The following is a 10311-nucleotide window of genomic DNA, read 5'->3' as shown; positions in this document are numbered from 1 at the left end:
CTTTTTACTAGATACACAATACATTTGCAGTAATTTGATAATTGAAACTTTGTATTTCGACAACTTCTCTAGCTTTAAATTGCCTTGTGTTTATTTTTTTGTAAAGTTTTGGGCATGCTGTCAAAATGGTTGCTCTGTAGTTGATTTTCCCTTCACAAAATACACTTGATCTATCTTGGAAAAGTTGGAAAATGTTGGAATCTGAATACACTTAATCCAGAGGCCAAACGTCGTCAGCTCCAGGCTTGTTTGACCATGCTGTTTAGCCTCTTGGTTCCCAGGCTGGACGCTGAAATCTCAGAAATTGATGGTCTATTAAAAAAAAAAAAAAAAAAAAAACTAAACAACACTCTTTCTCAAACCTGTTACAATAGTACCAAAATAACATCCTCTTGCTTATTACGATCACACACAACATAAAATTAAGACTGTGTTGCATTCAACTCTGAAGGCTTCATTGCCATTGTCAAAGTCTGCTATTGGTGCAAGTCTGTAACAGACATGCATCCACCAGACTCTTCCAGTAACTGCCACCCTCTGTGATGGAGTGACTTGAGAAAATGTTACAGAGTTCATATGACCAAAAAAATCCATCTGTTAAGTTGACCTTAGCACACATTCTCTGACGTCCAGCAGATGGAGAGGCCTTAAAGAAGGCCTTGATCATCAATGGGACTGGATGTGTGTAGCAACTGTTGTTTTCTGTGCCAGGCTTTACAGGATGAACGGGAGGATGGAGGAGCGCAGGGTTGGATAATCCCTAAACTCCTTCAAGTAGCTGCGGTGTTTGCCTTTGGCCCACACAGTCATCTGGATGAAGGCCACGAGAGTGAAGAAAGCCACAGGCACACACTGGGTCATCACTGTGAAGCCGATCCAGGAGCCCAGCTGTGAGAAAGAAGTTTACATACACACACACACACACACACACACAGCCAGAGATGCACACACACAGGGCATTGAGATTTTTGGTGCACATGCAAAATGAAAACAGTAGATGGCAGCAGTAATATCTCTAACACAGGCACTCAAGAGTAGTACTCTTGCTGCCCAGACCAAAACACAAGAGCAGTTTCCTCCAGTATCTCACAATTAAATCAAAACATTAAGGCCTTGTTCTTTGCACAGATGTTTTAAAGTATATCTAATACAAATATTCGGTTTCACATGTGGGCATTTTCTTAAGTTATTACACCAACAGGTCAAATTCTCTTTTTGTATCCAGCTTACTTTCCTTGTTGAGCTTTAGAGGGGTACGAATAAATAAACACAAGGAAGGATTTACTACTAGAAGACAACTGATAGGGAGTTCTCTTTTTTATGTAAGATTGTTTAAGCCTCATATAAGCTTTGGATAAAATTTCGAACACATTTTTGCACAGGATTAGGATTATGGATTTTACCTTGTATCACACTGAGAAGAAATCTCTTAATGTCTCGGGATAATGAAACCTGCTTAAGGGTTCATGTGGGTGTTGGAATATTACTCTAAAGACAACCTTAAATCATTGCAAATATAACCTTTGAACTGAAATGCATACAAAACTTTTATCCAAAGCTTCTTAAATGTTCTTTAAGCCATCCACTGAGAGATTAAAGCTCACTAAATCATCTGTGAGATCAAAAGGGTCTTTACATTGTCTTTCATTTCTTTCATATAAATTCATATTAGAAATCATAACATTTTTTTCTTAAATAAAAGACTGTGTGAAGATTTGTTTTGCTTACCTCATATGTGTAGTTTGGACAAGAGACCAGCCAGAAAATCCAAGTGAAGGGATTTTTAGTTGGATAAGGAATCTTCTTGGATTTTGAACCTGAGATAATGTATAAACACAAATTAAACTAGTTCTGGCATAAAAATGCAAATTCGACAAAATACACTCCCCTCTGAAAGTATTGGAACAGTGAGTCCAGTACCTTTATTTTTGACTGAAAACATTTAGGTTTGACATCTAAAGGTGAATATGAGACGAGAGATCAAAATTTCAGCTTTCTGAATCATCTGGATCTGATACACAACTTTGAAGATAGCATTATTTGTAACGGAACACCAAGTTTTTAGGTGAGCAAAATTTTTAGAACAGATAGACTTAAAGGAGATTAAAGTAAAGGGGACTTAATATTTAGTTGCAAATCTTTTGCTTGCAATCAAGTCTCTGTGACCCAATGGCATCACCACTTTTCCATTCTTCTTTGGTGATGCTTTTCCAGGCTTTAAAAGCAGCCTCTTTTTTGTTATTGTTTGTTTTGGGGGGGGATCACTCCTCTCAGTCTCCTCTTTAGCAGGTAAAATGCTCTGTGGTGTTTAAGTCTAGAGATTGACTTGGTCAGTCTAAAACCTTCCACTTCTTGTCCCTGATGAACTCCTCTTTTGTTTTGGCAGTGTGTTTAAGGTCGTTATTTTGCTGCATGATGAAGAATCTCCCAATTACTTTGGTTGCATCTCTCTTTAAATGGGCAGACAAAATGTTTCTGTTGACTTCTGAGTTCATTTTGCTGCTGCCATCATGTATTTCATCATCAGTGAAGATTAATGAGCCCGTCTCAGAAGAAGCCATGCAAGCCCAAGCCATGACACTACCTCCACTGTGTTTCACAAATGAGCTTGTATGTTTGGGATCATAAGCAGATCCTTTCTTTCTCCAAACTTTACCTTTCCATCACTTTGGTAAAGGTTCATCTTTGTCTCGTCAGTCCTTAAAATTTTGTCCCAGAATTTTTGAGGTTCGTCTCTGTTCTTTTTGGTAAATTTCAACCTGGCCCTCCTGTTCTTAATGAGTGGTTTGCATCTTCTGGTGTAGCCTCTGTACTTTAGTTCATGAATTCTTCTATGAACAGTAGATGGTGATACCTTCACTCTCTCCCTCTGGAGGTTGTTGCTGATGTCACTAACTGTTTTAGGGTCTTTCTTTACAGCTCTCACAATGGTTCTGTCGTCAACAGGTGCTGTTGTCCTCTGTCTACCCGTCGGGTATCTCTTACTGAGTACGCCAGTGGTTTCTTTCTTCTTCAGGATAAATAGTTGTACTGGCTATGACCAATGTTTGTGCAATGGCTCTGACTGATTTTCCATCTTCTCTCAGAATCACAGTCACTTGTTTTTTACCCATAGACAGCTCTCTGGTTTTCATGTTGCTTTCACGGCTAATATGAATGCAGTCTGCACAGGCAAAACCCAAATCGGAAACTGAGTGTAGATACTCGGCACGATTTATTGTATGACAAAACAAATTCACATGTCACATGTTCCAGTAAGATAAAAATGGTTGGGTTCAAACAAAGTGTGCTATATTCTGAGTTGCCTTATGTTCACTTCTGATGTCAATCTCAAATGTTTGCAGTCTACAGTAAAAATAAAGTAATTTGCCTCACTATTCCAATACTTTTGGAGGGGAGTGTATGCATTGAAATGAATTGCTCACCTGATAATTTGAGGTTACGAAGAGCAACATGGATGGAAAAATTCCCTACTTGACAGAACTTTGGAATAAAAACAAATGATTTTTGATCTTTAGATCCATGTTTAAAGAAGCGAGAAATTAACAACTTGAGCACATCTGTAACTTACCAAGAAAATGTACAGCCCTGTGTTCACCTGCTGCTGCCCGTAATCTGTTGAAGTGTCACAGAAAAAGTCAATTAAGATGGAGGTAAACTGACTAATGAGTTAAGTGAGAAGTGCAGTGGTCTGAACTTACATGGTGTGGTGTAGAGAGGGTGGTTGATGTAGTATGCCATCCATGCTGCAGTGGCCCAGTAATAGCCACAGTTCTGCAAAAGAGAGAGGGTTTAATATGTCAAAACAATATCTTATAAATCACAAAGAAATGTCCAAATTATGCAGCACGCTCACTTTGAAAATGTTTCTGAGAGGCATGGTCCCATGGGAGATACGATGGACAAATAGTGTCTCCAGGATCCTCTTAATGTAGTGGAACGAGTGACACATACAGGCTAAACTGCAACAGGAATAAATAGACTCACATATCATGCTGTGATTAATACATTTTCCCACTGCAGTCCAATACACTTGGCTCTGCTTCAGTGTAGCTAGAGGAATACAATTCCTGCATGTTTGTCATGCTTCGTCTGCATCTGTTTAATGCCTGGGTCTATTTGATTATCTGCAGCATTACTATAATAAATCCTGGAAAACATGTGTAAGCTGACACTCACTGTACAACCCAGTGCTTGCTGCTTGTGAAGTCATATTTTGGAGAGTAAATGAAGGGAAGGCGGAAGTAGAACATTAAGTAGATGATCAGTGGGCCAACACACTCTGACAGGAACACCTTAAATGAACAAAGAAAACAGATTTTTTTTTTTAAAGTCAGGTGCATTAAAGGAATTTTTTGAAAAACAGCATTCACAAAAGGATACCTGGAAATAGTGATACTTAACAGCTCTCAATAGTCACTTGTCTAATAAATATGCTCTATTATCAGTAATATTACAGTATTTTCTTCTGGCTGCATCAGCATTTTTCAGACTACATCCTCTGCCAAAGAGACAAAATGAAATGGACACTGCCCTAGATCTCCATCTACACCTCCTCAGCCCTCACAACAATTTAGTGTAACAATAATAGTACTGAACATGTGCCCACGAAGAGACTAAAACACTAAGACAGCTTGTAATACCAGCTTTCCACAAATGATATGATCAAGTGAAGCAGCACAGCTGACTGTGAAATGGATCCCTGAATCAGCACCTCCAGTACAGCCCTGGCTCAGCATGTCTGACCAATGACGACCGCTGGTGGTCCCCACTGGGGCACCAAATGCCCCTCCATCTTCAGTGACATTAGTCTAAAGCCTGACACAGTGCAGGGGGTTATGCCACAGGTTGATAAGGATGGGGAGCATAGAGGCCGAACAGGCAAGGGTGAGTGAAGAGGCACAGTGCAAGGCAAGTGAGAGGTCAGGGGGGATAAACACCTTTGGGAGAAATGAGGCCATGAGATTAAATGTCCTAGGACAGAGGACAGGCAGAGTAGGAGGCGAGAGCAAAACGAACCACATCAAATCACCTCTATCTGTCACCGTGGGTTGATATTTATATTCAAGTGTGAATGAGTGGGTGAGACACTGTCTGTTTATATCTACAGTAGGAGAAACTTCAAATACAACACTATAATTTCTGCTTGTTTAGTGAAATTAAATCCTTTATAATTCCCAAAGCAAGCCTCATTTTGTTCGCTGACTTTCAGCTAATAATAAACATCACATTCACTAGCTAAAGCTTCATGCTGCTGAGTCATAACCAGAAAAAAGAATTTAGAGAGTGGCCACATAAATTTAGTAATTTCTCCCATTGATGGGGTTAATGCTTAGAGGTTTAGATCTAGACGGCTGGGAATATTAATTTCTTAAAACATACTCAAAACTTCAAAATCTGACTCAAACATGGGATAGTTTACTTGTATTGCTTCACTAAAAAAACAGCAGACTCATCACTCATGACCAATGCCTGACTTCATGATTCATTGGAATAAAGCATGCAAAACAGCTGTAAGTAGAACTATATATCATGTGTCTGTGCACATGTCAACTCACTGTTCCCCATGTGAGCTGGGGTCCGAGGTCACTGAAATAAAAATGGGCTGTGGTTCCCACAGGAAGTGTCTGCAGTACTTCCTCATCCCTGAGACACTTGGCCTCTAAAAACAATCCAGTCCACAACAATCAGCCAAGATAAGTTCACAAATACAAGGCAAAACAGTTGCCAATCAAACAACAGATTGAATTATACAAAGAGTACATACTTGGATCCAAACGCAGGGATTGTCTAGCTGGATACCACTTTGGATCTGTCAACACAAAGAAGGGCTTAACTCTTGGTGTGATTTTTGAGTTGAATTTAGAAAACAAACTGGCTGTAAATCAGAATAATGGAAAAAAAATCTTAAATGTACTCACATGACTTTTGAAACAAGGCTTTGATATCCAAAACAGTGGCGGTTGGCTCCACCTGCAATCACAATAAAAGCGTGCTTAATGTATGAATATGAGCTTCATTAGTGTGCTAATGACATCTCTTTTTGCTGTAGAAATTGCAGTGTCTTCTGGAATTTCTTAGCTTTGCATGTCATTTGTTTATCCTTGCCCACATATACAAGCTGCTAATCATGTGTGTCTGCCATTTGGCCCTGTGCAGCGCTGGCATGTACTGTAGCTGGGACAGAAAATTCCTGCCAGATGAAAGAGGAATTCTCACCTCCTAAATGCAACTTTAAGTCAATAGAGATGTAGCTGATTATGACTATGCTTGACCATGCAGCCTGTCATTCACAGTGAAATAAAAAGTCAGAACCCTGTAGTTCTTGAGTTCTAGTTCTTAAAACACACATGCTTCCATTGACTTCATAGCAAGGTCTCTTTCTGCGCTTCTTTTAGAAAAAAGTGTTAGAGGTTTAAAGTATGGGAACTCACCGGGAGGTGATAAACTGTTGTAAAATCTATATGGCAAGTAGTACGTTCTTGAACACCTTTTATTCCAATAATACTTAAACATTGGCAACCAGAATGAATTAAAGCAAGTACTATCCATCAAACCATTACAGTCAATATAAAAGGTGAGGGTAATTAGAAACCTTCCACACCTACCTTGTCCAATAGCAGCAGTTTCTCTTTAGTCTTCAAGTCCACTATCTCCACCTCAAAGTAAACAATCCTTTTGGCCTTTTTAGGAGGTTTTGGTTTTGGCCTCGTTGCAGACTTCTTCTCAGCATCTGCTGTATTCACATTCTTTGCCTCTAAGGCGAGTACATCCATGATGGTGTTTGATGCCAAACCTCAGTAACCTGGCGAAATAATCTCTGATATGTCCAGTGACGATGGCTGTCCTCTGCTTGTATGGCAAGCAACCCCCTGCTCACCCTCTGCACAACTGTCAGTCCAACTCAAGTGTGTCGTCTTCGGTGTCTTTGGGACTCTCTGAATAGCCCTCCACCTCCAGGAGAAGAGTGACTGAAATAAGTTAGATCATAAACACTTTTTCCCCCTGGTGGATTGTATGTGTGTGAGAGAGTAGGGGGAGAATAAAGTAAGGAGAAGCTGAAGGAGAGCTGGCTTCAGAAAAATCAAGTGAACCTGCTTCTTACCTTAATGGAAGCCTCTTCATGATCCACAGCCCCCCTTCATGCAACAAAACGCTCTGAAGACGAAACCGGAGAGCCCTAAGACATAATCCACAGTGCGCCATTTGCAAGGCTAAATATAAGTTGCCTGATTTGCTCTGCACCAGCTTGGTAACCTTGGGCAGCCACATGCAGCCCTTCCCAGTGACAAATGCCAATGTGCTCTCATTAGACCTACAAGACAGACACTTCCACTGTCTCCTCTGCTACTCGCTTTGTTTTACAGTGATGGGCCCCGCTAAAAGCCTGAACCATGGGATGAAAGACCTCCACATGCCATCACAACCCCCCTCCCCCAAACCTGCTGAGTGGCCGGTTATCTCACTCTTCCTGGCCTCCACAACTCAACAAACATATTTATTTCAGGGCCTGTGTGATTACAGGTTTTTGTTCACAAGGTTTCTAAAATTCCTTCAAGGTTTGCCACGGGAGGAGGGTAAAAAAAAGAAAACGCTGATAGGGAGGAGATCAAAGATTCCTTTCGCCACACAGGGTCAACTAATAGTGGCACATATGCCAACTGCATATCTATATTCTGTGGTCTATTAATAACTAGAAGGAGCTGTCCGAGCCAGCAGCACGACGTGGTGTCACTATTTGCATTCTAACATCAGTTATTAGTCTAGTATTAGAAAAAGACCTAGTGACCTAACCTAGTTTGAATACTGCTGATCAGTAGTAAATGTGGGAAAGTGATCTCAGAGATACTTTCTGGACTGGATCTAGTTGTATGTGAAAGGTGGTAACCCTTGGATATGACATTAGAGGAATGCAGTAACATGGTACTCTATGAATCACTGATCCCCGGTGTCCTACTTGACTCAGTCATTTTTTGGACTCTCCTGTAGACAGGTTGTCACATTCGTCATTTATTTGACTGATATGAAATTGTAAGAAGGGAAGCTGAGTTTTTTAAATACCTTCCTAGCCTTAAAGGGGACATATTTTACCCTTTAAGACAAGTTTATATTGGTCTCAGAGGCCCCCAAAACATGCCCGGGAAGTTTGTTGCTGAAAAAAACACTCCAGTACAGGATTTTTGGTTGTCTAAAAACATTCAAAGACTTAAACAGTCCACTATTTCCCCTTTAGTAGTACCGACTGCATATTACAACCAGTACAAACAGGGAAAATAGATAGGAGGAGGACACTGTTCTGATGCAAAGTGAAAACTGAATTTTAGATTTTTTTGCAAATTTTAAAATAATAAAAAACTGAAATATCACATTGGCATAGGTATTCACAACACTCGAAATTTAGCACAGGTGCCTCCAATTTTTCCCAGTTTTTGTTAAGATGTGTCTATGCCTTGATTGAAGTACATCTGTGGTTAAATAAACTGACTGGACATGATTTGTAAAGGCGCACACCTCTAAGGCCTCACAGCTGACGATGCATATAAGAGTAAAAACCAAGCCATGAGGTCAAAGGAACTGCCTGCAGAGCTCAGAGACAGGATTGTTGCAAAACACAGATCTGGGGAAGGCTGCAAAAAATTCCTGCTGAAGGTTCCCAAGAACACAGTGATCTCCATAATTCTCAACTTAAAGACATATGGCACAACCAGGATTCTTCCAAGAGCTTGGCCCCCGGCCAAACTGAGCAATCAGGGGAGAAGGGTGGTGTCCCAGAACCTGATGGTAACTCGGACTGAGCTCCAGAGATCCTGTGTTCCAGAAGGACAACCATCACTGCAGTCCTCCACAGATCTGGGCTTTATGGCAGAGTGGCTAGATGGAAGCCTCTCCTCAGTGCAAAACTCATGAAAGCCTGCTTGGTTTTTTATTTAGAGTTTTTTGCAAACTCTAAGAGGTAGAATTAGTTTTTCACTTTGTCATTCTGGGTACTGAGTGTAGATTAATGAGAGAAAAAATGAATCTGACTGTAGTACCATCAGGCTGCAACATAACAGAATTGAAAAAAGTGAAGGGGGTCTGAAAATTTTCCGAATGCACTGTATATTCTAATATGCACTCAAAGCTGTTTTATTCTGGGTGCACTTAAGAAAATAACTTACCCCCCCTATATCAGGGGTCATCAACTACATTTGTACAGGGCTGGATTTTGAATGACAGACAATGAGGGGGACAGACTTTCAAATGAAGTAGTTGATAAATATTTTGGTCTTCTGATCTTATTAGGATTAATATTTTAATTTCTTTCAATTTTTAGGCATTAACAATGAGATGAGCTCCTACCACTTTTACTGCAGGGAAGTGACTGAGATATTTTAGTGCCATATTTCTGGGGTTGCCATGTTGTCCATGACTGGGTTTGAAACATGTGCAGGGAACAATGGTATTCTTTTAAATCTCAGGCATGGAAACCTGGACTCTCCAAGAGCCTGAAATGGAAAGTTGACCAAAAAAACCCTGAAGATTTAATAAGAACTTGAATGATGGGCATGTGTTTCTCGTGCATCATATTTACTAATGATTGCTAACAGGTGAATTTCTGTAAAAAATAGATTGCTTTTGGGGTTGATTTAATAGCCATAGGGATATAAAGACAAAAGATACACTAAAAACCATAAGATTTCTGAATTTCATAGTCTTTTGGGGGCTGGTTGGGAAGCGTTGGGGGGCTGATATGGTCCCTGGGATGCCAGTTGATGATCACTGCTCTACATACCTTTCACTTAGTATTTTCTGATATTACAAGTATTAACTTAGCACAAAAAGGAAGAAAATTTGTGTTTGGTAGATTATTTCTTTGTTGTAACAATGCTTCTTGGCAATAAATCTTATACCGCTGGAAAGCCTGTTTATTACCCTTTTAAATGCTGCCACATTTGCTAGGAATATGCATTTGTGGGATGAGCAGCAGAGCTAAATGTGTGGGTTGCGCCCATGAAAAAGTTGCAAATCCTCTCTGCCAATGCCAAACAGCTTATTTTGCTGTTGCTATTGACTTTTGTTTTGAGCTTCTGGTACCCCCTGGTGTGAGCATGGGCCCTGCTACAGTGGTCAGTAGGTGTCTGCTCCAAGAATCGGCATGACATGTCTGACTGATCTAGATAGAGCCCAATCCGGACAATCCGGAACAGACTGCACGCAGCCAATCTCCGGTCTCATAGTGCTGCCAGGAGGCCTGCCATGACTGCTCCTCACCGTCAGGCCCGTTTGCACTGGTGGTTATTCGTGAATAATATTCGTGCACTCTTGCCACCA

At 40.5% G+C, this 10311-nt stretch overlaps 1 protein-coding gene across 3 annotated transcripts; it reads right to left on the bottom strand.

The window, feature by feature from the left end:
* Positions 1-197: 197 nt before the first annotated feature.
* Positions 198-7354, bottom strand: tecra (trans-2,3-enoyl-CoA reductase a). Of its 3 annotated transcripts, XR_005991380.1 has the most exons (13): positions 7106-7354; positions 6609-6954; positions 5922-5973; positions 5768-5812; positions 5559-5662; positions 4180-4295; positions 3857-3962; positions 3702-3774; positions 3572-3615; positions 3426-3483; positions 1729-1817; positions 608-888; positions 198-312 (listed from the first exon to the last, which is right to left on the bottom strand). XR_005991380.1 is itself a non-coding variant. In XM_041778200.1 (12 exons), the coding sequence occupies exons 2-12, from the start codon at positions 6774-6776 to the stop codon at positions 715-717; spliced, it is 1029 nt and encodes a 342-aa protein (XP_041634134.1). In that variant the 5' UTR covers positions 6777-6971; positions 7106-7354; the 3' UTR covers positions 198-714. The 3 variants fall into 3 exon arrangements, 2 of the variants coding, with proteins under 2 accessions (XP_041634134.1, XP_041634133.1); XM_041778200.1 differs by having other exon boundaries at positions 198-888; positions 6609-6971; XM_041778199.1 differs by having other exon boundaries at positions 198-888.
* Between the last annotated feature and the right edge of the window lie 2957 nt (positions 7355-10311).

This window comes from Cheilinus undulatus, linkage group 21, assembly GCF_018320785.1.
Source record: "Cheilinus undulatus linkage group 21, ASM1832078v1, whole genome shotgun sequence".
In the NCBI taxonomy this organism is placed as follows: Eukaryota; Metazoa; Chordata; class Actinopteri; order Labriformes; family Labridae; genus Cheilinus; species Cheilinus undulatus.
Note: the sequence above shows the minus strand (reverse complement) of the source record. Positions and strands in the feature narration are given on the sequence as shown.

Excerpts from the sequence above, each read along its gene's own strand:
- tecra (XM_041778200.1), bottom strand. The coding sequence starts at position 6,776 with ATGGATGTACTCGCCTTAGAGGCAAAGAATGTGAATACAGCAGATGCT. Across the intron at positions 5,974-6,608 it reads AACTGCTGCTATTGGACAAG|GTGGAGCCAACCGCCACTGT; the intron begins GTAGGTGTGGAA and ends TTGTGATTGCAG. Across the intron at positions 3,484-3,571 it reads CAGGGCTGTACATTTTCTTG|TTCTGTCAAGTAGGGAATTT; the intron begins GTAAGTTACAGA and ends TTTATTCCAAAG.